General features: G+C 40.7%; 1 protein-coding gene across 5 annotated transcripts in view; it reads left to right on the top strand.

The window, feature by feature from the left end:
* Nucleotides 1-27,570, top strand: part of col27a1b (collagen, type XXVII, alpha 1b) — a 474,822-nt gene that overhangs the window by 437,644 nt on the left and 9,608 nt on the right. For 3 of the 5 annotated variants that reach the window (XM_069885118.1, XM_069885099.1, XM_069885108.1), the window contains 7 exons: nucleotides 5,001-5,108; nucleotides 12,892-12,945; nucleotides 20,799-20,861; nucleotides 21,571-21,624; nucleotides 21,743-21,778; nucleotides 26,972-26,989; nucleotides 27,504-27,539. In XM_069885118.1, the coding sequence (XP_069741219.1) occupies nucleotides 5,001-5,108; nucleotides 12,892-12,945; nucleotides 20,799-20,861; nucleotides 21,571-21,624; nucleotides 21,743-21,778; nucleotides 26,972-26,989; nucleotides 27,504-27,539 (369 nt within the window). Of the gene's footprint in view, nucleotides 1-5,000; nucleotides 5,109-12,891; nucleotides 12,946-13,866; nucleotides 14,287-14,362; nucleotides 14,599-20,798; nucleotides 20,862-21,570; nucleotides 21,625-21,742; nucleotides 21,779-26,971; nucleotides 26,990-27,503; nucleotides 27,540-27,570 lie in introns of those variants that run through there. The other 2 variants (XM_069885131.1, XM_069885127.1) reach the window with 2 other exon arrangements.

Here is a 27,570-nt window from a genome sequence, read left to right as displayed (position 1 = left end):
TGGAAAGCCATTGTTATTCTACGCCTTTTCAAGCCTCACCTTGGCTCAGTAGTGATGCCATTCACTCTGAGTAGCAAAATTATTGGTTCAGTCGAACATAGAAAATAAGATCCGGAATTGGCCATGTTGCCCTCAGTACTTGCTGTGGTACTCAATGATGGATTCATTTCTCATCTATTGCTTTAAACCTATATGCTTGGCTGATACTTAAATGTAAAAGTAGATATAGTTACATAAATGATGATAGTGTTCTTAGTTTTAATATACTTTATTAACTATGAGCTACTTTCAAAATACCATTTTTTTTCTTAGCAATAGATACACAAATTTAACAATAAATAGAATAACATTTAATAAGTAACATTAATATTTCAGCTCCTGATACAATCCACTAATTTAATAAACCACCCTTACTGCAAAATCAAAATTAGGAAACATGCTACCTCAATTAGTAGTTCAAATAGTATTTTTGAAATCCTGTTTTGATTAAATAGGGAAGTTACTGTATTAATGCACCTTCAAGTTGTCAGATATCTGAATTCAGTTGGACCCTCAACTGCAAAGTACTCATGTTTGGTGGTTCAGCTACTCTCATGTTAGGTCAATTCGCTGTAATTTATGGCAATATTTAAATATTGCAATTTTAGTGATTATTAGGGGATTTTTTTAACTTATGAATTTAATCAAAACACCAAGTCAAAAACATTCCTTGAAATAGTGTAAAACACAACTCAATCTGTGTAATAGAAGCTTACATTGTTTTGTCCATACTAAATAAACAATTTTGCTGAGATTCTTACTGAATTCATTTGGTTCATTCTTCACCCACTTAAGGGCCTATCTCACTGGCCTGGAGACTAGGTGGAGACCTGCTGGCGACTCGAGTCTTCGCTGGTTGCGGAGACATCTCAGCAACATCTCCTGGAGACTAGCCGGGTCTCCAAGGAGTCACCGGAAAATCGAACAAGTTCAATTTTTCTGGAGACTTTTTCCAGTCTCCAGCAGGTCTCCGTGACTGGGGAGATGCCTCCGCGACGTTGCTGAGACCTCTCTGCGATGTCGCCGAGACCTGCTGGAGACCAAGAAGACTGAGGAGAGGTCGCGGCAACGCTGTGGAGAGGTCACGGAGACGTCTCCCCAGTCGTGGAGAACATTAGTCGCTGCGACGTCGCCCTGGCGTCACCTTAGTGAGAACACAAGCCATGTTTTGGTTGCGGCGACGTCTCCGCCAATGAGATACTACTGTTAGCACCTGTTATCCTCAGGTGATCTCTTGAACAAATTCTGGCCAAGTCTGAGCAGAAAGCTACATGATTAATTTAGTCTCTAATATTTCTGGAAACTATTTGATTTAAAGTCTCTGGTGCTTTGAATTGTATCACTGAGACATTGTTTCAAAATTTCTTGTGTTTCTATTGTCAAGTCAGGTTAGTGAAAAGGATGGGATAATAGGGCTGTTAAAGGTTTCAGACTGAAAAGGTTGGAATCCTGTGTAACTTAGTAGCTGCCGCCAACTTCAGGGCAGACCAGACTTCATCTGATGCAAATAATGGAATCTGGTTATCTTCAGTTCACACTTTTAATCTCCCCATAAATTTTTGCCATTTCAATGAATGTCCCTATTTTTCATTTAAGTTAAACATACTTCTAATTTTGGAATCATCTTACCATATATACCAATAAAGCTATCACAATATATCCAAAAAAAAAATTTAGCCTCTCAGATTTAGGAAAAATTAATCTAAAAATTGATATACCTTCTGAATTAAGCTTCTGTAATTAAAAAAATGGGATGTATTAACTTAATTCATATATTTTGATGCATGTAAAAGATTTTTTTATAATTTAAATGAAACCTCTTCCACCTACTTTCAACCATTTCCTGAAATCCTACTCCTTTGGGAAAATCTGTCAAATAAAATTTAAAGTTGCATGTATGTTCATGTGAAACAGCAATCATCCTGACAACTGAAGCTGTCAAAAGAATATTAAGTGAATGGAAAAGTAGTGAGAGTCAAAATGATCTGATTTATTCTACTATTTAAAATTAAAGATAAATACATTTCCAAGTACACCAAACAAATTGTGATGAATCATATAACACTGGCAAGACCATTTTTTAAAAATCTGGTTGTTTTACAAAGTTATATAGTGAAAAAAAATCTACCGAGATAAGTTCAAGTGCAATTCTTCCTCAGGCGTTTGCGGAGGAGTTAGTGGAGTTGTTCAAGTGAACTGGTACGGACTTGAAGGGCCGACATGGCCTGTTTCCATGCTGTAAACGGTTATATGGTTAACACTTTTACAGATCACCCGAGTGTAACCGGCTGCTCTGCCAATTCAGAGCAAAACAAACTCAACTGAAAATGAAAGTCAAAAAATGCCACTGTGGAAAGAGAAATTGGGTTATTATTTCAAATTAAAGAGACTTCCTCACCTTCCTGAGGGTTAGCAATCTGAAACATTGACTCTGTTTCTCTTGCCACAGATTCTGCTTGACTTGCTGAGTGCTCCCAGCAGTTTTTGTTGTTATCACCAAGGTTCATTAGAGAAACAGATTTGACATTTCAGGTCAAGGACCATTCATCAGACTAAAGGTCTCCCTCCCCACTGTTGCTGCCCAACCAGTTACATGCATGCACTGTTCTCTGTTTTTGTTTCAGGTTTCCAGAATCTGCCATTTTTGCCCCATTTTTATTCTGTTTCTAATGTGCTCAGTTGTCACTTCTCAACAAAAGAGGCAAAATCACACCTTTTCTTCATCTGTTTAGCAAATTGTGAGCATTTTCTTGTGCCATGGAACACATACAAATAAATTCACATTTTATTTTATATCTTTTCCCTACAATGCTGTGGTCAAACTGAAATGTTCGCTATCATTATTATACTTGCTAATAATAGCAGGAAACAGCTCACTGAACAGTCTTACAGAACAGCCAATGTCCCCATTCTTGAAGCCAGAGTATTTTCAATAGATGAGAAACAGAAATGTAATCAAAAATTAAAACAATATGCAAACTGATACATTTAAAAACTGCCATCTCTCTTAAACATCCCTTGAAAGATATTTTATTGTAATAACCAGAGTTCCTCCTCTAATCTGATCTTATGCAAATTAACATTGTTAGAATGAAGCTGAATTTCCACCCTGAAACAGAACTTATTAGAGGAGCAAATAGGCGAGAAGGTGGCTGCCTGTGTAAAATAATCTACCTATGAAATCACCCCTAAACTTTCCTCTACTCGCCTTAAATGCATGTCTTCTGGCATTGGCCAGTGCCATCCTGGGAAAAATGTCCCAGCTGTCCACCCTATTTTTGCCTCTCATAATCTTGTGCATCTCTATTAAGTTGCCTTTAATTTTCCATCACTCCAAAGAGAAAAGCCCTAGTTTGCTCAACCTTTCTTCACAAGATATGCTCTCCAATCCAGACAGCATCCTGCTAAATCTCCTTTGCAGCCTCTCTAAATCTTCCATATCCTTCCTGTAATGAGGTGACCACAACTGAATAGATTGAACTGAATTAGACCCCAAGTGTAGTCTGGCCAAAGTTTTATGGAACTACAAATCTATTTTGTGGCTCTTAAACCCAATGCCCTTCAAATGAAGTCCAGTCCACTATATTGCTTTCTCAACCATCCTATCAACTTGTGTGGCAATCTTAAGGGATCTATGGACTTGAACCCCAAGATTCCTCTGTTTCTCCAATGCTAACAATTCTGTCACCTTGAGGTGATTTTATTATGGACATCCAATCTTCATTTCTTCCAGATACCCCATTGCTAGTGCTGACCTGATAGACTGTGTGCCACAAAATTCAACATGTCTATATATGCGCCTGTGGAGGGATTAACAAATTGTACTTATTTATTAAATAATTACACATAGTTTCTCACCAGAATGCTTTTTAAAGCATATGAATAAATAAATGCAATAATAATTTGGTCAAATAAATAGCAATTGCAGATTATTCTGTCCTTTTGCTTCAAATTATTTTATAAATAATAATTCTTTATCATCATTTGGCTCTAGCTGGAAAAACATTTACTTCACGTCCCCAATTGAATACTAATAAGTGACTGAAGTGCCTACTAAAATTAAGTGAAAGTAAACTGGCCACATCAATAATTAATGCTGTTTTTTTATTTGGAAGTAATTGTGTAAATGAAGTTATCTTCTCTGTGCTGGTGGCTATTGGAATCTATTTCAATTGAAGTAAAACTAGAGGCAATTTTTTTCTGGTTGGATCTATGCACCAATTCTCAGATTTACTTCTTGATTAATACCTCAGGCCCTGTGTCCATGGCAACTATATCAATAGGAGTAGCAATTTTGATTCATAAAAAAGTGCCTTTTATTTTGGAATCTTTCTCTGCTAATGCAGGTAGAGTGTTGAAGGTTAATTGTAAAATATTTTCAGAAGCTTGAGTATGACATATTTGAGAGAGTGGCAAAGTGGTCTGTGTGATCTTGCTGTATATCAATCCCATTGTATCAAAGAGCATTGTAGAAAACCATTTGCCCTGTGGACAGAGCTTTGATTTTATCACAGTGTCATCATTCTTAGGCTAAGATCAGAGAAGAATTGGTATAATAAAAGAATAAATTCAATTTTCATTCGGTTTGCCAATGGAAGAAGGATGTAGCCATTCCATTACAGGAACTATTCAATTTTACATGCCCGACCAATGCTTTAAATGCAGTTGTGCTCCTTAGTATCTCAGAAAAATCTATTGCTCATTATTGAAAATTTAAATTGATTTAACATCTACTGCATTTAGGAAGATATTCTGTTTAAAAGATTAAAATAAATTTGTTTGAGACCATCTATTTTTGCTGTCTGAAAGTAATTATTGTTATAATACTACAATATTTCAATGAACACTGAAACACTGAATCTTATTAGTTTACAATAGCAGAAAGTCAAATACTGTAACGATGATGTGCATGCTGTGATCAGTTTCAATAAATGTACTTTTATCTATTGTGATCGTCATAGGGAGAAAGAGGTTTGCGGGGTCAGGCTGGACCACCAGGAATAAAAGGAACAGAAGGAGGGGCAGGTCTCCCAGGGAAGAGAGGTGATCGAGGTTCCAAAGGTCAACCGGTCAGTCAAATGTTTTCCTTGAGTTGCATTTTACTGATATGATATGAGTTACGTTCAACTGAGAATGATGGGAAATAGAACTGACTGTGATCTCAGCATCTCTTAGAGTTGTGCCTAAAATTAAGAATTAATTTTTAATTAGAAAATTGGTGAAGAAGATTAGCTGGTTTTATATCTTTTTTTTAAACACTGTACATCTCTGACCCATGATCCTGAATGCTCAGTACAGGTGCTTAATCTTTTATCCAAAATCTTGGAGGCTAGACGCTTTTCGGATTTTGAAATTTTTTTGGATAATGGAATAATATTAAAACTTTGAAGTAATTGCAGGGGTGGGGGACACATTGGATGGGGAAGATAGTAAATGAAGTGAGATAAGGCAGACTGCTCTTTCCCTGCTCTCCCACCCAAGCCACACTACCGCTCTCTCCCTGCCCGAGCTGAGCTGCCGCTCTCTTCCTGTCCGAGCTGCGCTGCCGCTCTCTCCCACCCGAGCTGCTCTCTCTGTCAAATAGCCTTTCAGCAGAATTGCTGAAATTCTGCTGGAGGGCAATCCTTGTATTTTTAAGTAAAATGTACAGTAAAACTTTAAACTTAAACTGGCTCAAACTAAGTTAAACACCTGAAAATATACTGTACATGCAGTTAAGAAATGTTCGGTTTTTGAAGGTTTTCTGATGTTCAGTTATAAGATTACATACCTGTACCCATTGTATGTGTGGGTATGTATACGTGTACATACATACACACACACACACACGCACGTAATGTCAGAATCGGGATCAAGTGCAGTGATTTGCAGTATGATAGGCAATGAGAGAATGACTTCACAAAACTTTAGGATAAGTTCCTAACTTTCCAATATGCTTAAGGTAGCCTTATTGCTCCTTGTCTCTTCCAATTCCATGATATTGTCCTGCAGCATTCAGTATATCATCATTCTTCACTTGCCAAGCAAAGCCGCACATAGAACCCTACGTGCATGATTAAGTGATATCACATTGAACATAGAGCATTACAGCATAGTACAGGGCCTTTGACCCACGATGTTGTGCTGACCTATCAAAAAAAACTAAACTTTCCCTACCTGGTAACCCTCTATTTTTGTTTCATCTATGTGCCTGTCTTAGAGTCTCTTAAATCTCCCCTATTCCAGCCTCCACCACCATCCCTGGCAATGCACTCCAGGCACCCACAACCTTCTGTGTGAAAAGCTTCACTTTGTACAGATGTTTGCTACTCCTACCCTGGAGAAAAGATGCTGGTTGTTGACCTTATCTGTACTTCTCAGAATCTTGTAGACCTCTATTAAGTTGCCTCTCACCCTTCTTCGCTCCAAAATGAAAAGTCCCAACTCTACTAACCTTGCCTCATAAGACACATTTTCCAATCCAAGCCACATCCTAATAAATCTTCTCTACACCCTCTTCATAACTTCCACATATAATGAGGTGACCAGGACTGAACACAATATTCTAAATTTGTTCAACTGCAACATAACCTCTTGACTTTTAAACTCAATCCCCTGACTAATGAAAACCAGCGTATCGTAGGCCTTCTTAACTATCCTATCAACTCGTGTGGAAACCTTGAGAGATCTGTGGATTTTGACCCCAATGTCCCTCTGTCTTCCACACTGTTAAGTATCCAACCATTTACCATGTATCCTGCCTTCAAATTTGACCTTCCAAAATTCATCACCTCACACTTCATCTGTCACTATTCTGCCCAACTCTGCATCCTATCTCGATCCTGTTGTAACTTATGACAAACTTCAACACTATCCACAACACCTTCAATCCTCATATCATCCATAAACTTAATGACCTAGTACTTCCCTCTAATTCTTCATACGGGTCATCTAGAAAAATCACAGAGAGCAGGAATCCCAAAACAGATTCTTGTGCAACTCCACAGGTCACTGACCTCCAGGAAGAATACTATCCATCCACTAATACTTTCTGCTTTCTATAGATAAGCCAATTCTGAATCCACAGACAAGGTTCCATGGATCTCATCTCATGACTTTCTGAACAAATTTCCTATGGCGGGCCTTGTCAAATGCCTTACAAAAATCCATGTACACCACATCTTCTGCCCTACCTTCATTAATTTATTTTGTTACCTTCTCAAAAAAACCTCAATTAGGCTTGTGAGGCACAGCCAAGATCAGTGGTGGAGAGGGTGAGCAAATTTAAGTTTGTAGGAGTCACTATCTTGGAGGATTTTTCCTGGATCCAACACACTAATGGCATCAAGAAGAAAGCACATCAGCAACTCTACTTCCTCCGGAGTTTGCGGAGGTTTGGTGTGACATCAGAAATCCTGCAAATTTCTACAGATGTGTGGTAGAAAGTGTGCTGACTGGCTGCATCGTGGTCTGGTATGGGGTCATCAATACCCTTGAGCGTAAAAACCTGCAAAAGGTAGTGGACACAGCCCAGGACATCACAAGCAAAACCCTCCCCACCATCAAGACATTTACAAAGAACGCTGCCATCAGAGAGCAGCAGTAATCATCAAGGATCCATATCATTCAGCACATGATCTGTTCTCATTGCTATCATCAGGAAAGAGATTCAGGTGACACAAGACTCACACTGTCAGGTTCAGGAACAGCTGCTACCCCTCCATCATCAGACTCCTCAACAACAAACTCAATCAGGGACTCATTTAAGGAATCTTACCTTTGCACTTTATTGATTTATTTTACCTCTCTGTATTGCACAGTCAGTTTGTTTACATTTCTTTATGAGTAGATTGTTTGTAGTTTTTTTGCACTACAATAAGTGGAAGTGATAATTCTGCCTTGACTGCAGGAGGAAAAAAAACCTTGGGGTTGTGTATGTACTCTGTCAATAAATCTGAAATCTGACCTCCTCAGAAAGCCATGCTAACTATTCATGAGAAGACTGGACTTCTCTAAATGCTCATAAATCCTGTCCTAAGAATCCTCTTCACTAGCTTGCCCATTACTGATCCTGGTCTATAATTCCCAGGATTCTGCCTATTACCTTCTTTAAACAAGGGACCACATTTACTATTCTCCAATCCCCTGGCACCTCCCCTGTAGCCAGGGAGGATGTAAAGATCATCACCAACACCTTAGTAATCTCTTCCCTCCCATACCATAGCAACCTTGGGTATATCTCGTCCGATCCTGTGGACTTGTCAATCCTAATGTTTTTAAGAAGATGTAGCACTTCCTCTTTCTTAATATCAACATGGTCCAGTGCAAAAGCTTGTTCTATTCTGACCTCACCTTGACCAAGTTTCTTTTTTCTGGTGAATACTAAGTATTCATTTAGGACCTCCCCAACTTCCTTCGCTTCCAGGCACACGTTGCCTCCTTTATCCTGATAGGGATACCTTCACTCTCGTCATCCTTCTGTTCTTCACATATGCATAGAATGCCTTAGGGTTTTCCTTAATCCTATTTTACCTCTCCTAAGTCCTTTCTTAAGTTAGTTATTGACTACCATATAATTCTCATGAGCCCTTCCTGTTTTATGCTTCCTAAATCTAATGTATGCATCCTTCTTCCTCTTAACTAACTGCCTCACCTGCTTTGTCAACCACATTTCCCTTTTCCTACTATATTTTCCCTGTCTCAGTACGACAGACCTATCCAGAATCCCACGCAAGTGGTCCATAAATGTTTTCCACATTCTGTGTTTTCTCCTGAGAAAATAGACGCCCCTTCAGTCCTGAAGTTGTGACTTCTTGTCCTTAACTCATCTACGATGGGAAACAACTTAGCCACATCAACTCTGTCTAGGCTTTGCAACATTCAAAATGCTTCTGAGATTCCCCCTTATTCTTCTGAACTTCAAGGAGTACTGTCCAAGAGCCATCAAATGTTCCTCATTTGCTAATCCCTTCATTCAAGGAATCGTTCTTGTGAACACTCTCCAAAGTCAACACATCCTTCCATAAATAAGGAGCCCAATATTGTACCCCGTACTCCAAGTGAGGCCACACCAGTGCCTTATATCACATCCCTATTCTTATATCCTGTGCCTCTCGATATGAATGCATCACTGCATTCACCTTCTTCACCACTAACTCAACCAGGAGGTCAACCTTTAGGGTATCCTGTACAAGGGATCCCAAGCAATGTTCCCTCTCATTTTTAGTAGTCATTGTGCACAAAAATCTTACATTCTGCAAATTCTTTTCCTGTGACAAAAGTATGTGAGCTTGAAATTGTTTCAAGATAATTTTGGTACAGCCTACCTTTCATGGCTAATAAAACTGTATTGGCATGTATATAATACAAGTATGATTGCATTCTACAGAGTAACATATTTAGTTAGGATTTTATTTTATTTTAGGTAATCAACCTTTTGTGAGCACATTAATTTACTTTGTGCACTAGTTCCAAAACATATGTGGGAGGGAACAGTGCTCCCAAATCCCTTTACACCCCCAAATTTTGAATTTTCTTCCCATAAAAATGATGGTCTGCCTTTTTATTTCTTCTACCTTTGTATTTCATTTACCACTTCTTTGACTATTCTTTTAATCTAATTCTCTCCACAGCCTCTCCATTTTCTCTTCACTACCTTCCCCCCCCCCAACCCCCCACCACCTATCTTTGTATCGTCTACAAACTTAGCCACAAAGCCATTTATTCTGCAATCTAAATCATTACAATGTAAAAAGAAGTAGCCCCAACACTGACTCTTTGTGGTACACCGCTGGTAACCAGTAGCCAACCTGTTTAGGATCCCTCTATTCTACTCTCTGCTTTCTGCTGATCAGCCAATGCTCTACCCATACAAGTTTCTTTCTTGTAATTCCATGGGCTCTCATTTTTTGAAGCAGCCTTATGTGCAGCATCTTGTCAAAGGCCTTTTGAAAGTCCAAATGTACAACACCAACTGCCTGTTCTTTGTCCAGCCTGTTTGTGGTTTCCTCAAAAAATTGCACTAGGTTTGTCAGGCAAGATTATTCCTTAAGGAAACCATGCTGACTTTGGCCTATCTTGTCATGCACCTCCAGGTACTCCATAACCTCATCCTTGACAGTTGACTGCAGCAGCTTCCCAATCATTGATGTTGGGTTATCAGGCCTATAATTTCCTTTTTGCCGTCTACCTCCTTTTTAAATAGCGGAGCAATTTTCCAATCCTCTGGAACCATGCCAGATCCATGGATTATTGGAAGATCGTTACTAGTGCCTCCAAAATCTCGTTAGCTACTTCTTTCAGAAGTTGCATTTCATCTGGTCAGGGAGACTTATCTTTCAGCTTGCCAAGCTGGTGATCGTGACTGCACTCACCTCTCTTCCTTGACAAACTTGAAAGTCTGGTACTGTACACAGTTAATATCTTCTACAGTGAAGACTCATTCAGTTCCGCTGCCATCTTCTTGTCTCCAATTATAATTTCTCCAGCATTATTTTCTATTGGTCTTGTATCTACTCTTGCCTCCCTTTTACTCTTAATGTACTTTAAAAAAAAGCTTTTGATATCATTTGCTAGCCTCCTTTCAAAGTTCATCTTTTCTTTCCTAATGACCTTCTTAGTTGCCTTCTGTATGCTTTTAAAAGCTTGCCTGTCCTCTATCTTCCCATTAATTTTTGCTTCCATGTATGCCCTTCCTTTGGATTTGACTTATTTTGTCAGCCACAGTTGTGTCATTTTTCCATTCAAATATTTCTACTGTTTTAGCATATACAGTACTTCTCCTGCATTTTCCTTATTTCTCACAGAGACTCCAGCCGTTGGTGCTCTGCCATCCTCCTTGCCAGTGTGCCTCAAGTTCCTCTCTCATACCTCTGTAGTCCCTGTTGTTTCACTGGTATACTGACACTTCTGATTTTAGTTTCTTCCTCTCAAACTGCAGGGCAAATTCTATCACATTATGATTAAAGCATTCCAAGGGTTCCCTTACTTTCATTTCTCTTTTTAACACTGGTTCATTACACAGTATCTAATCCAGAATTGCTGTTTCCCTGGTCAACTCAGCCATAAAATGTTCGAAGAGGCTGTCAATATTCAAAAAATTCTCTCTCTCGAGATCCAATTCCAGCCTGGTTTTCCCAATCTATTTGCATGTTGAAACCCCCCATGACTATCATAACTTTGCCCTTATGACTCACCTTCCTATTTGCTGTTGTAATTTGTTGTCTACATCCTGCTTACTGTTTGGTAGTCTGTGTATAATTGCGAAGTGTCTTTTTACCTTTCCCATTTCTGAACTCAATCCACATTAATTCTATATCTTCTAATCCCATGTCATCTCTTTCTAATGATTAAATATTACACCTTACCAATAGAGCCTATCCTTTTGATACACTGTGTATCCTTGGACATTCAGCTCCCAATGGCACATACTTTAGCTATGATTCTGTGATGACCACAACATTATACATGCCAATATGTAGCTGTACTATAAGGTCATCCACTTTATTTCTTATTCTGCATGCATTTAATAAAACCTTAAGCCCTGTATTAGTCACTTTTTTTGACATGTGTCCTTGTATCCTCATTGCTGCAATTTTTCCCTATCTGATTTTCTTCCACACAAACTCTCTTCCAGCTGTTCCTACTTGTGTGCTAACCTCCTCTGTCTCTTCATCCACCCCCCACCCCCCCGCCAATCTAGTTTAAAATCCCCGTGCATTAGCCTCCAGTTCAGACACAACCCACCTCAATTGTATGGGTCAACCCTTCCCTGGAAAGGTTCCAATGATTCAAGAACCATGCACCATCTCATCAGCCACTCATTTGTCTGCCCTATATTCCTGTTCTGACTTTCCCTAGCTGATGGCACTGGGAGTAATCCAGAGATACCACCTTGGAGGTCCTGCTTTTCAACCTCTTTCTTAACTCCCTAAACTTACTTCGAGCCCACTCCTGCCTATGTCATTAGCAGGACCAATATATACCATGATCTCTAGCTGCTCACCCTTCCCCTTAAGAATATTCTGCAACTGCTCAGAGACATCCTAGACCTGAGCACCCAGGAAGCAACACACTATCTTGGAGTCTCTTTTGCAGCTGCAGAAGCTCTTATCCGTTCAGTATCCATAGAGGTAAACGTCACTGATGGGAATAGCGGCAGGGGAGCTCTGCACTGACTGTCTATTTTTCTCCCCTCTCCTAAGTGTTATCCAGTTACCTGTCTCTTGCCTTTATGGTGTGACTGTCTCCTTCTAGCTTCTGTCTGACACGCCCTCTACCTCCCAAAGTTCATCCAGCTCTAGTTCCCAAACACAGTCTGTAAGGAGCTGCAGCTGGTTGTACCTCTTGCAGGGGTAGTCATCAGGGATTCTTGTGCTGTTCCTGGTTTCCTATATCCTGCAACAATTGGAGCAGTTCACTGCCCAAGCTGCTATCTCTACAACCTACTCTGGGTTACTATGAAAAGATCTTACCTGACCTTTCCTGTAGCACGTCTTCAGTCTCTTTTTGCTGAAGCCTCTCGAGCCAAAGCCTCTAACTCTCTACTCCTGCACTGGGCCACTCACGCTGGCTTTTCCCCACTGATAGAGAATGTAATCTGATCGAGTGTGTGAGATAGGATACATGAATTCAATTCTTGTTGTTATTGCAACAAAATGCAGGACATGAATAGGATGTGGGTGGTGGATACAAAACTGTCAAAATCACTTTAACGCCTATTATACATGAACCAAATTTAGTTCTTTAAAAGCATTGGCTATTGAGTGGGCCTTGTAGCAGCAGACTATTAAGATGCTATCTGTGTTTAGATTTGCTCCAACCTAATTGGGCCCTCTTTTTTTATTAGTAACCAAATGTATTTGTTGTTTTCAGGGAGATCCTGGAGAGTCTGGCTTCCCTGGGCTGATGGGAGTATTTGGACCAAAGGTATTGGATCTGAAACTATTTTCTGAGGTTCAGGATCATTTTCTGCTTTCTTGAGCTGTTAAGAAACAATAATATTTAAATTTTTTTAAAAAGTCATTGGATTGTCAACCAGCATGTTAAATCAAAGTTTTTACTGTAACATTTAACATGACTTAGTATATCATAGAATAATCCATTATTTTACCACCCACATGATATGTTGATAAAATGACTTTCCTTCACGTGCTGCTACATCCTGCAAAATGTTCATTATGTACCAAATGTTGCCTGACGTCAACAGTAGGTTTACGCTAGATGTTAGATAGGTTTAATTAATTGCACATGAATTTCTTGGTTGTGTTTCATGTAAGCAGATTAAGTTGACATTTTTGTGCAAACTATCCCATATGTTCTTGAGCACTGGGGAGCTGTATTTAAATATTTAATTTTTACCCATTCTGGGCAGTTTTGGTTCCTTCCAATAAGAAAGGATTGGGTAGCATTCCACACTCATTATGTCAAATGATACTAATTCTTTGGAATTCAGAAAAATAAGGGGTGATCTTATAAAAAATATAAGCTGGTAATGATTGATCACAGGATTGATGCTTCAATGTTTGTACTAGTGGGAGTGTTTCAAGCAAAGGAACATGGATTAACCCTTATGGGGAGCTGATACAGATGAGGAACTGAAGCCAGCATAGATCAGCCATGTCACGTCAAATGGTGGAGGTAAAGAGTGGCCAGGTAGCCTCCTACTCCGTGTCCTAGTATAGTTATTCACTTCAAGCACATATCCTTTGTAGCTTGTGCATCACCCACAGACAATTATCAGTCATTTTACCTCTATTATAGAGATGTTTGAATAGTAACAGAGAGCTTTTGATGTTACCACATAATTATGTATATACAGATGATTTTTGACATTAATTGTATCCACAGTTTCCTGAAGACATTTCCTTTATAACCAGTAAGAATCCTGGCTGAATCATGCTTGGAATAAGCCCACACTTTACATTCATCGCTACTGGATCCCCATAGCCACAAACTAATCATGGCTTTGTGGTATCACTGCCACCGTTTAAAAAAGAATTTGAAATAGAAAAACATGATAAATTAACTCATAAACAATTTTGCTCATGCATATGAATTTAAAATATGAAATGATTACAAAAGATAAAAACAAATGATTTTGTTTCATCGACCTTTTAATGAAGGTCAGTGTGGTAAAGGTAAACCACTGCTGCTGCCGGCTGGACACACCTCCCGAGACTGATCCTACCCATAGCCCTTTGCATGCTCCCCATTCCACTCCGCCTTGATCAGTCAATGAGTTTGATGGCTGTTCCAGTCTATAGTAAATAAAAGCCTATCAGTTTCACTTCAGTCTTTTGTGATTATTGATGGTTTTATTAACTATAATTTTTTTCCAAAAAAGCATGGAACAGGACTTGAAACCTGAGAAGTTTGACACCAACCCTTGATTGCCAGGCACTCCAAACATGTTCAAACTCTGGCTACACTGTTTTGAAGACTTCCTGGCGGCATCCGTCGATGTTATCACCATGGATGCTAACCGACTGAAATTAATTGTCTGACGAGTCAGACCCCAAGTATTCCCAATAATCAGCAACCCCCATTCGTACCCAGCAGCCATGGAAATTCTGAAGGCCCAGTATCACAAGAAAGTAAATGGCACCTCCTGGCCACCAGAAAGCAGTGACCTGGTGAGTCAAGCACTGAGTACCTGCAGCCCTCCAGAGCCTATGCAGAGTGTGTGACTGTAAGGCCATATCAGCCACCCAGAACACTGAAGGCCTCATCCAGGACACTTATGTGGGTAATTGCTCCAGATACATAAGACAGAGACTCCTGGAACAAAAGGTGTTTGATCTACAGAGGGTAGTTGAGCTGACAGAGACACTGGAGTTGGCCTTCCAAAACTCAGGTGATTACTCAGCCGCCTCTTGGTTGCCGCAGGTGCTGCTATCCTGGGACAGAGGATCATCCCACACCATGAGGGACTGGTCGCCCACACCTTCCCCCTCCTCGAGTGACCTGACCTCGGCCGTCGTTTCGGGTGATCTCCCAAATTCCCACTTCTGCAGGCAGGGTATGCACCCAAGGAAATGCTGTCCTTTCAAGGAGGCGGTATGCGCTAGGTACAGAAAAAAGAGACATTATGCCAAAGTTTGCCAATCTAAACCATCTACAAAACCTCACAGCACCGCGTGCGGATAGTCACCACTTCAAACAGCATGATTAACCTTCCTCGACTGCATGGTCGAAAGCACTGAAAAGATGCCTTGAGTTCTTCTCATATTACGCTCAATAGGTCCCCAACTATGCAGACAAGATTCACCCATTGGTCAAAGCCATTATGTTTCCCCTAATGCACAACCTGCATTTGACTATATCAAGGACGACATTGCCAAGCCAACAATGCATGCCATTGACGAGTCCACACTGTTCCAACTGGAAAGCGATTCATCCAACTTTGCCCTGGCTCTCACACTCAACCAAGCGGGCAGACTCATCGCCTTTTTCTCACACACCCTCCAGGGCCCTGAAATTAGTTAAGATAGAAGCCCAGGCCATCATGAAGGCAGTATGCCACTGGAGGCATTACCTCACCAGAAAACAGTTCACTCTCCTCACGGATCAGTGAGCAGTCGCATTCATGTTTAATAATAAGCAGGGAGGCAAAACAGAGAATGAAAAGATCCTCAGGTGGAGAATTGACCTGTCCACTTACAACCACGACATCCTCTACTGGCTAAATGGACAAACTGCAGGTCCTCCATAATAACCTTTGTCACCCCGGAGTAACTAGGTTTTTCCATTTTATCAAAGCTCGGAACCTACCATACTCCATTGAGGAAGTCCGGACAATCACTAAAAACTTCAAGGTCTGTACCGAATGCAAAGGGCTATGGGTAGGATTAGTCTCCAGAGGCGTTTCAGCCAGCAGCACCAATCATAGCATAACAGTGGGTTACCACAGTCAGCAACACTTTTCTAATTAATCGGAGCATGCTACAATGCCAGCTTCAGCTGAGAAAGAGCTGAGGGCCCAGATGCAAAATGTTTTGCCTCTCAGCTCAGTATAATCAGGTGGGGTATCGTAGGTGGAAGGGATAGGAAGCTGGTGGAAACATTGTTGGAGTGACTGTTGCTGAGGTGAGCAAATAAGAAAATGATTGGTCCATGTTGGATTGGATTAAAGAATTGATTTATGTGACCTGTTCTTGTAATGTACATATGGTAAAAGTTGAGAGAAGCTACAAACTGGGCTTCTCAAGCAGCATCAATTATACTGCATCAATGTTGAAGTCTATTCCAAATTGATGAGTAACTAATACAGACCTGAAAGGAGAAACAGGAAAATTATTAATATCTGTACAGCAGCAGCAACTTCATGTTTACATTTTTTTTAAATTTAGATCTATAGCACAGTAACAGGCCATTTCAGCCCCCAAGTCCGTGCCACCCAATTTTCACCCAATTAACCTACACCCTCAGTACATTTTGAAAGGTGGGAGGAAACTGGAATCCCTAGGGAAATCCCATGCAGTCACAGGGAGAATGTACAAACTCCTTACAGCGCAGGATTCAAACCCCGGACCTGATCACTGGCACAATAAAGGCATTCCACTAACCGCTATGCCAAACATCCCCCCCCCCGTGACTCTAACATAGCAAAACATGGACCATCGGACAAAATTTGCATTGGAAACTCTTGCTGTAGCTTTTTTAAATTGCACACATTGCACCAATATTTTGGATGGTGAGAGAGGGAAAGCAGCGAATTCTTGTTTTGTCCAATGTTTATGATTGTCTGTAAATAAGAATGAAGTCATTGTACTCTTTGAAAATGTTCATTTGGCCAGGGAGAGTCAAAATGGATGTGTAAAGGACTGGCAAAAAAACTGCAGACGCTGAAAATCTGAAATAGACACCAAAAAATCCTGGAAGCACTCAGCAGGTCAAACAAGGTTTTTGTCCTGAAATGTTAATTCTGTTTTTCTCTCCACAGATGCAGCCTGACCTGCTGAGTATTTCCAGCATTTTGTGTTTTATTATGGATTAGTGAAGGGTAGGTCATGCCTGAAGAATATAATTGAAATTTTTGAAGAGTTCAATGAACTAAGATGCAGGAAAATGTCTAGTGGTGTTGCTTCCATGCACCTCAAGTTGGCATTTGAAAAGTCCCTCATAAGAGACTGTAGTTAAAGCTGAAGCTCATGGATTTAGGATCAATTTATTGACTAACCTGGGAAGTTAGCTGTAGTGTCTGTCCTACTAGGGTTTGCTTTGGAGCTATGACTGTTGACTTTTTCAGACAATGTCTATTCGGTGACACCTATAACATAATGTCATTTTGAATTCATTAACATTCCCAGCAAGATCTTCTTACCCTTTTTCACCCAAGAGACTTGCTAACTTTCTGCACTCGTATTCTACACCATTCCTGCCTGCATCTCAGAACAGAGTCCTGAATGGAACAACTTTACTGCCAATTATCCTACATGATCCTTCAAAAATAACATCAAATGTGTCAATTTGCTTCCATTCTGTCATTTGTCAGCTCAAACAACAAACAATCTCAAAGAATCCTGTCTAAAATCCTATGTTTTTTTCCAAAGTCACTGTCAAGTGTTTCCTCTTACGCTGGCTACACATCCCATGTGAACCTGGGGTCAGAGTATTTGACACAGTTTATCATTCATTACTGTGAAACATTCTGGCACTGTGAACCTAGGGTCAAACTATCTTGCACAGTTTATCGTGCAGCAGTGATTGACCTTCTCCCCATTGTGAATCCGGTTTCACAGTATCTGCCTCTGTCTTCCGTCCATCAACACGAGACTAAAATTCTTCGAAGACACGAGATTAAAATGTCCTTTCAAGGTCTTTCCAATGCTCTTGTATGAACATGTCCTTGGAGCGAGTAAGCACATCAACTTTTCATGTGTCTTCTGTCCTACATACATCAACTTTGCATCTGGCTTTACTACACTGTTCTGTGTTTTCTCTGGAACTTCTGTGATGCTGCTCATTTTCAGAAATACCTCCATTCATTCCATATGTAGTGTAAAAGAATCTAAGAACCATATTCGACCTTAAGAACAAGGAAGAACCACCACTGTGCACTCCCATGTCCCCTGATGATCCTCTCCTCTCAATATCCGATGGTGACATGCAGGCTGCCTTCAGGAGAGTGAATTTGAGGAAAGCATCCGGTCTGTGCTGACCAACTTGCCAATGTATTTGTGGATATCTTCAATGTCTCACTCTAGCAGGGCATGGTACCCACCTGTTTCAAAATGGTGTCAAGAAGAGTGTGTTAACCTGCCAAAATTACCACCGACCAGTGGCACTCACATCCACAGTGAATCTCCATCAGTACCCGGCTGTATTCTTAGCCCTCTGCTCTACTCACTTTACTCCTACGACTGTGGGGCTCGGTACAATAGTGACATAAAATTTGCCGATGATACCACGATAGTGGGTTGTATAAATGAAAGTAATGAGTCAGCTATAGGAGAGAGAAAACTTGGCTGAATTATACATCATCAACAACCTTGCATTCAATGTCACCAAAACTAAAGAGCTGATTGAAGGGAAAACCAGAGGTTTACAAAGCAGTGAGCAAATTTAAGTCTTGGGAGTCTCGGAGGATCTTTCCTGGACCCAATGGCATCGGAAAGAAAGCACATCAGCACCTCTACTTCCTCAGGAATTTGCGGAGGTTTGGGATGAAACCAGAAACCCTGGCAGATTTCTACAGATGTGTGGTGGAAAGTGTGCTGACCAGCTACATCACGGTCTGGTACGGGAACACCAAAACCGTTGAGCATAAAGCTCTGCAAAAGTAAGTGGACACAGCCCAGGACATCATGGGTAAAAGCCTGCCCCTCCCCCACCCCCACAATGTACAAGGAACGCTGCCATCAGAGAGCAGCAGCAATCATCAAAGATCCACACCACCTAGCACACAAACTGTCCTCGCTGCTGCCATCAGGAAAGAGGTATTGGTGTCACAAGACTCCAACCACCAGATGCAGGAACAGCTACTACCCCTCCACCATCAAACCCCTTGATCAGGGCCTTGGTTAAGGACTCTTTGATTTGCACTTTTTTTTTCCTCCCCCTCTGTAGTGCACAATAAGTTTGTTTACATTTCTTTATTTGATTACATGTGTATGTTGAGTCAATGTTTTTTGCACTGCCAATAAGTGGTAATTCTGTCTCATCAGCAAGAAAAGAATCTCGGGGTTTTGTGATATCATGTATGTTCTCTGACAATAAACCTGAAATCTGAATCTGAAGAGGATGAGATCGCTTGTACTTCTTAAGCTTGCTGACACATCTTTTAGATCTACAACCTGTCATTATCACAGTTTTAGCTTCATACTTGAGTGCTGCCCTGCATTTACCTTGACCATCACTATTCCTAAACTCATCTGTAGCATCTGAAGGCAACGTTGAAGCAATTCATGAAGTAACAGTAGAGCAATGAACCATGGCCAGAGACTAGATTGGAGGTAGTCCTCAAGAAATGTTGGCATTAGCAAAATCAGCAAAAATTTTAATGACAGCAACTTTTTTTTGGGGGGAAGGGGTTTGGTGAGTACTGGTAGAGGGGTGACATTTTGCAAGTAGAAGGAGAGAAGAGTTTTGCAAAGAGTTGGGTGACATGAGGACAATCCTGAGGGAGAAAGACCCATTAGCACCATCTGTCAGTGTAGGTGCTGGGTTATGTGGTTGAAAATTTAATGTGGTGAGTGAAGCTGGACAAAACACACTTGAAGATATCAGGGAAATGAGCATGAAACCAATACACTTTACAAAGATAGAAGATCAGTTTGTGTGATCAGAGCTAAGAAGAGAAGATCCTTTCATATGGAAGAATAAAGATATGGAACAGAAAATATCAGGGGTCAAGTATGGGAACTTCAAATTCAAGGAACTATTTGATGAGACCCTGTCAAATTATTACAAAAATAAAAAGCTGAAAGCTGTTCAGTAAAGCAGTAAAAAGAACAGGGTCAGTGCTGGGGTAGGAGGGGGAAATTCACGGGCATTGCCCGCCCCCCAGCAAGGTGCTGTACCCCCCATGGCCATCGCTCCCCTCCCACATCATTTGCATCTAGCTTGTCGCACCTAGCGACTCTCCACCCACCCCCCAGCCGCGTATATAGCATGTGTCAAGTGATAGTAGCGTCTAGTGATGCTTGACACAATAAAAGTAGCGCACCCCCAGTCTCCTACATGGGAGAGGTGGATGGTGTTAACGTTTGTTGACAGGTAGGTCCTAGCACCTAATCTCTTTCCCCCCCCCCCTTCCCCCACTGAGCGAGTTTATGAGCGTTCCACTGCATGCGTTAAAGATGTAATGAAATTCATTTAATTTTAGACAATGCTGCTGCTCTTCGCTCAGTGTTCTGAAACAAAGCTCAGATCATATTTTTTGCCTCGATTGGAGAAAATTCTGCAGCAAATGGGCCCATCCTATCAGTCCATCTGTCCACCAACTCCTGCAGCATAAGGATTCAAACTGATCTAGATCTGTAACACTCTCTTCTTGTCAATAATGTACAGTCCCATTGTCAACAATAATGGCATCTCCATTAATGCAATAGGTATTACTAAGGAATTCTCCCTTCTATACTCAGTAGCCTGATACTTCACACCCACCAAACTGAATAACTGGAAAATTATTTCCCAGGAGAAATCTGGCCACTTGTTTGATAACTGATCATTATAACCTTCATTGTGTTTAAGTCAAATAATCATATTTGTGAAAATGGGGATAAATATGAATTAGGAGCACAATGATCCATCATCTTTTACTTGTTCTTTTTGTTTAGGGCCAACCTGGAAATGTAGGTTTTTCTGGGATCCAAGGTCCAAAAGGGCCTCCAGGATTAATGGTATGTAGTTACATAAACAATCATTATTGATAAAAGAGCTGATGTAGTCAATTAAACAATGAATAATCACCTTTTTTGCTTTACTTGATTTTACCAAACCTGAGTTTCAATAGCTCCCCAATACTACATCAATTATCAATGCATCATCAACCCCTCCTTCTGCTCACTCATCAAAGGATGAACTCTGTGGTCGTGAAAAGGACCACGTACCGTCTTTCTTTTCTGAGGACTTTAAGTGAGCAATACAGATCTGTCAATTATGTCTTTTTACTAGTTTCTGAATTAATAATTTGTAATTTCACAAACGCAAGTAATTATGAAAAACTTCAAATTGAATCAACGTGAAGATGTGGATTGCAGGACAGTGATAAATCACGTGTCATGGATTGCTGTCATCTATCAATCTTTGAGTCTGAATTGTTAAAATGTTATAATACCACATGATGCAAACATTCAAAGTGTGAGTCAAATCATCGGGAAAATTTGCAAAATGGATTGATTCCTTATTACATTTTCACATTGGATTTGGTGGTTGTTGGAGGTGAAACTTAAGAGGTCTTCTGGTCTTTGTGAATCTCGAAAGCTGATTGTTCGCACCCGACTATTTTTTTTTAACATTTGGAATCTGTTGCTCATCAAACATGAACATAAATAAAATAGTATTTGAAAGCAGTTGGTGTGAGAGGGAATAATATTTTTTCCTTTCCAGGGTAAAGAAGGCATCATTGGTCCATTTGGTTTGGCAGGTCCAAAGGGGCATCCAGTGAGTTTGCTTTCCTTTGTCTTTGTGAACTTGAATAGAAGAATGCTTTGAATTATTGATGGTACTTGGATTTCCTTGTTATGCTAATCTGGACATCACAATCTTATTTGTTCCTTAGGGTCCAAAAGGTTACAAAGGAAATCAAGGTGATATGGTAAGATCAGTGTCACAGAAACTTAAAAGCCAATCTTTCTACTTAATGAGGAACTCTGACTTTGCTTGGCTTTTCAATTTGAGGATCTTATTTTCTGTTCAGAGTGTGATTTTTATTAATCTGGCAGTCCATTGCTGGCTATAAGGAGTCTGTGTCTGGATTGGTTTAAAATTAGGCACTTACAGGTGGCCAAAAAACCTCCGATTTAAAGCCGCATATTATGCCCATATGCGGCTGTCAGGAGGCCACTTGAAAGCGCAGGAGGGATAATCGCCAAGGTCCCCCCACCCCGGCACCTGAATGCAGCCGCCTGAAAGCGGCTTCTAAGGGGATGACAGTCAGCAGGCCTGACAGCTCCCCTCCCAGCTGCCCCTGCCTCCCGGCGCGGGACGTTATGGCAGAGGCAGCCGGCATGGGCTGTCAGTGCGGGAATGTCCCCACACTGATCCCGCTACCCCGCTCTCTCCCCACAGCCCAATATCAGTCCCCACACTGTGGGGCAACCGGCGCTGGCTGTGGGGACTGATATCGGGCTGTGGGGAGAGAGCGAGGCAACAGGATCAGTGTGGGGACGTCCCCGTGCTGACAGCCCGCCATCCCAAACCTGACAGCCCGAAGGGACAGGAGCCGGAGTGTGCTCAGAGGTGCATCTGGTGCAGCTGTCCCTTCAGGTGGCCAGCGCTGCCACCTGAACAGCAATTCAAAGGCCTGCTTCCACTTCTGCAAGTGCATTCTTGGTGGAGAATATACCTGAAGAAGCCTATTGAGTAGCTTTTAAAACAGTTTGCAGAGATTGGAAGTTCGCAAATGTAGCCACTATTTAAGAAAGGAGTGAAATGGAAAATGGGGAATTGTCAATCTGTTAACCTGACTGGAAAATGGTAGAAATTTATTAATAAGGAAATATTTACAGGGCAAATTATGATTGGATTGGGCAGATTCAATGTGGATTTACATTTGACATATCTTTTAAGAGTTGCTATGGTTGCAGCTGTCAGAATAGATATGTAGGAACTAATAGACCCTGACTTACGAAGTTCTGACATACTATATTTTGAAGTTACAATGATCAGAATCCATTTTGAATAAAGGTAAGTCAGGCTCTACCTGTATCAACGTGGCTGCTTTTCCTTCTCTGAAGAAACTCATCCATCCAGTCAGTGCACGCAGTTTGCTTTCCCAACGTGCTTTGTCAGATCCAACACCGTTTTTTTTTAAACGATTTGGAATGCATGGGCAGATTGCCGTGGCTGGGTGGGAGAGATTGAAGAGGGAGCGAGAACGACAGCAATCTGCCCATGCATTTCCAATCACATCGTAGGTTGCAAAGTGACGCCACTGCCCCTAGTTACCATATACCATCTTGGGCTTCCAGCAGGAGCGGCTCGGAAAGTAAATCCAACTTGTGATATTTTCACCTGATGATGCGAGTTGCGGAACTGAACCCCGTCGTTTGTCGGGGTCTACCTGTATATGAACTGTCAGGAGGCCTGCAATAATAACCTCAGGTTATTAAGGAAAATTACCACAAATGGTAATTACTTGTGTGGGTTATAAAGGGTTGAATAGAAAACGGGCAGTGGGAATAAATGGATTGTTCAGGTTGGGAGATTGAGATTGGTAGGATGCTGCAGGAAAGGTCCCCCAGTTGCTCAGAAGTTCTGTCAATTATTTAGATGAGGAAACCAAATGCAGTAATAAGCTAGTGAAACAAGAAAGCCTGCAGGTGTTCTGATTGCAGTTAATACACCAAAGTGTTGGAGGCCCTGGAGCGTCCATAGGAGGCAACTATGTATCACCAACATTTCAGACCAGAGCCCTTCATTGAGGTTTTACATCTTTGCCTCCCATGGATGCTGCGGGACCTGCCAAGTTTCTCCAGCATGTGTATTAGCAGCAATAAGCTAGGTTGCTTCTGAATCTAAGTAGGATGATATGGTGACCGGTTAAAAGATTGCAGAGAGGCTTCAGGAAAATATTAACAAACCAATTGAATGAGCAAGGACACAAGGCGAGCAGAAATCTACTTTGTTAGAAAAATTTGGAGATTTGAGATTCTTAAATGGTTCAAATGGACCTAGGTGGCTTTGTGTACAAATCACTAAAAGACAATGTTCAGGTACACAAGCACTTTTTTAAAAACGAGCAGAATGTTAGCCTTTATTGCAAGAGGATTTGAGTAAAAGATCCACCTCACTGACAAAAGACAAAGGAGGAAAAACCCAACACCCAACCAACAAATTTTCCCCTGCAACCGTGTTTGCCTGTCCTGCATTGGACTTGTCAGCCACAAGCGAGCCTGCAGCTGACGTGGACATTTACCCCTCCATAAATATTCATCCGCGAAGCCAAGCCAAAGAAGACTCAAATAGCCCATAAACATTGGGACTGCATAGACCACCAAATTAGATCAGTGGAGGAGAACACAGGTCGTGAGGTGGATACTTATCAGTAGGTAATCCACTTGTACTCAAGTTGAAGCAAAGTGAATGGGGGTTAGTTCCTCTGTTGACATTGGAATGCCAACAGTAGACGCTGGTTGATAAAACTTTTTCTTTCTTTTTTAAAATATTTTTATTGTGTTTAACATATAAGCATAAATACAGAATTGACAATTACATAATAATTCATTTGTATACAAGTAAGCACGCACGAAAAAAGGCCATGAAAAGAAAGTAGACAAAACTACATCAATAATAGCTTACAATACTTCAAAAACATTTAATTGAAATGATCTATGCAACCATGTTAAACCCATTTGTTGAAAAACCTTGTATGAAGTAAAGGAGAAAAAAAAACTAAATCTAATCTACTCCCTCCCTCTAATCAAGGTTAACTTATAAATTAATTTTTAAAAAATCAATCATGTAGAACCACTGGTGACCCCCAGAGAACAGACAATGAACCACCAGAACATACAAAAATTTGCTAATTCTTCCATTTATAAAAAATTCTAAGAACGGGCCCCACAATTTCATAAATTGAAATTTCCTATCTTTAATATTATTTTCTCTACACTTAAATAGGACATTCCATCATATAACCACTGTGTAGGAGTAAGGGCTGATAATACTGAGGAGCAGCAGTTTCAGCTTCCTGCCAGAAGACTCCTTCACCTTGATGAACAGAAATGCAACTGAGGAAAACAACTTTGGAGAGGAGATCTTCTTCTATGTTGGTGCACCCTTCACAGTAGCTCTTTAAACCATCTTGTGTCTTTTTCCTTTGTCAACATTTTAAGCCAGACCCTTCATCAAGATTGAAGTGAAACTGTTGAGAATTCTTTGTCTCCCAGTAGCCCCTTTTAAATTCCAGCACATGGGTAGCCCTCCTGGGACCCAGGCACGATTACTGGGGCAAAAATGCTCGGAAGCACCTTTTAAATTGCAGGGGGGTTGACCCATTAAATGACCACCTGGTGATTTAAGGGGGATCCTACTCCCGCAATGACACACTTACTGGAAGTACTGCCGGATGTTCAGATGCTGGCTGCCTGGTCACGCAAGCACTGACATCACAGGAGTAAGTGGGATGGTCATTTTCCTGTTCAAATTGTCCGTGGACGTGACCTAGGTAAGTTTAACTGGGTTGGATTCCGACAGGGTTGACCCTGGTAACTAGGGCGCTTGCCCAGTTAACCCCAACTTACATGGCAGTTTGAAAGGGCCTAATGATGCTGCTCAATGCTCTGAGTTCCTCCAGCAGATTGTTTGATGCTCCAGATTCCAGCATTTGTGGTGTCCTGTTTTCTTTAATTTTCATTCATACTGCTCGGGTATCTGCAAATTCTTGTGACAGTGTATAACATACTGTGATGGATTATATCATATTTTATATTGTATATAGAAATCTTTTTGAAGGAGATAGATTGTGAGAGTAGGGCAGGTCACAAACAAACACTTCACAAAACAGATCTCACTTAAAATGCCAGAGCTCTGCTCATGCCAGACAGTCCAGGCTCTGAGTGCCTTTGCAAAAACTTTGGAGAATGACTTTAAGGACTTCACAAGTAGGTTTTAATTGGACATGATGTGGAGTAATAGATTATTTTTTTGAGAGCAACAGATGGACGGACTCATAGGTTTGGGTCCAGAGCCGCGGTTTGTCTAAATGCAGTTTGCTGTTCTAGGGAGGTCATGTGGTTTTGCAAGCAGAGAGAGGAGAAAAACAGGCTTTCTCTGAGAGAGCGAGAGAGAGAGAACTAGTTTCTGCAGCATGGCAAGCTGGCAGCTTGTTGAAACCCCATTTTGAAGACGGGTTGTGAGTTCTGAGCTCAGCCTGTTGAAAACCCTTGTGGTCCATACAAGAGGAAATGGCTGGCTAGAGTGCTTCACCTGAAATAAAGGAAACAAAAGGAACTCTGTGGTGACCTACAGAAAAAGAAGTTATCATTTGGAAAACCCTGATGGGGCACGTTTCTTCGGCCAGACATTGAAGTGGCTGATCGGAAGGAATCAGTTTGTGTGTGTCCAATGAGCAACAAATCTCTCTCTGAAACTAACAAGAACCTTCCTGAGTGGTAACCATTTAACCACCAGAGCTTGGTGAAAATTCAAAAATGTTAGATTCTGTGCATAGTATAAGAATTGCCTGATACCGGTGAACTTGGAGGAGTGAGAAGTGAGTTTGGACTGTGAATCAAAGAACTTTTCTGAATTTATACACATGCACTTAGAATTAGAAGGGGGTTAAATTAGGTTAAGTTATTAGTAATAAGTTAAAGTTTGATTTTTTTTATGTTTAAAGAAAATCTAAAATGACTTTTGTTTAAGTAACCATTTGTATTGGTGAATTTCTATTGCTGCTGGGTTTTAGGGTCCTCTGGGCCCGTAACAATACATAAAAATTGACCCAACAGCTTCTTAAAAGCCCTCTCCTCCTCCACTATAGCGGAAATGCTTAAGAGCAACTGGATGAATTGAATCAAACAAGAGATGTTCTATGCCCCTCTGTATGAGGACTCCCGCAAATATCTGTTAAAATAGTTATTATACTTCACTTCATGAGTGGTGCGCATGAGTGTTCTATATGGTCCAGGTCGATTGAGAACAGTAGTCCTGAAGGTAGACATTTTTGATATAGCTGACTAATTATTATAGCGGATGGTTCTTAGTTGCTAATGACATTATTTCTGAGAATTTTCATGGAAGTTTCTTGACTTACTGTTTTCTTTTTTCCTTGATTGGATGGTAGGGGCTCCAAGGGCCAAAGGTAAGATGTTACCTTCTTTTAATATTTTCAGATTTCACAGCATTGTTCTTTATCGAGCCTGTGTTTGCAGAGATTGCTTGGTATAATCATAATTTTTTGTTCAACGTTTGTGTTGACATTTTAATGAAACATTAAAGAACAATCCCACAAAAAGAAAAAGAATGGTGATTCTTGTGCAAACTACAGCCCAGGAGGGGAAGTCTTCCTGTGACTTGGGGTGCTTTAAGATTATATTGTCAAAATAAACAGATTTAGAACCTGCAGTGTTCAAGGCAACTAAGGCATGTCCTACTTTCCCAGAACAAAATAAGAGTCCATTCTGCTTTATTATTGTCCATGTGGATATTCTCCATATTGTCTATCAGAAAAATAGTTTCAGCATTAATTAGAAGAGCGGTAAAACAATTGTAGACTTAACATCCACTGTTAAATATCATCAAAACACATAATATGATTTTTTTCTTGAACTTGCGACTGAAACTGATGGAATATTTTGTGCCTTCTAACATTTTAGGGTCCAATGGGCCCTCGAGGACTCCCTGGACCACCAGTAAGTTTCAGGACTTTTTAATAGCAAAATA

This window comes from Narcine bancroftii, chromosome 1 (assembly GCF_036971445.1).
Source record: "Narcine bancroftii isolate sNarBan1 chromosome 1, sNarBan1.hap1, whole genome shotgun sequence".
Classification (NCBI taxonomy): domain Eukaryota; kingdom Metazoa; phylum Chordata; class Chondrichthyes; order Torpediniformes; family Narcinidae; genus Narcine; species Narcine bancroftii.
This window is presented reverse-complemented; position numbering and strand designations above follow the sequence as displayed.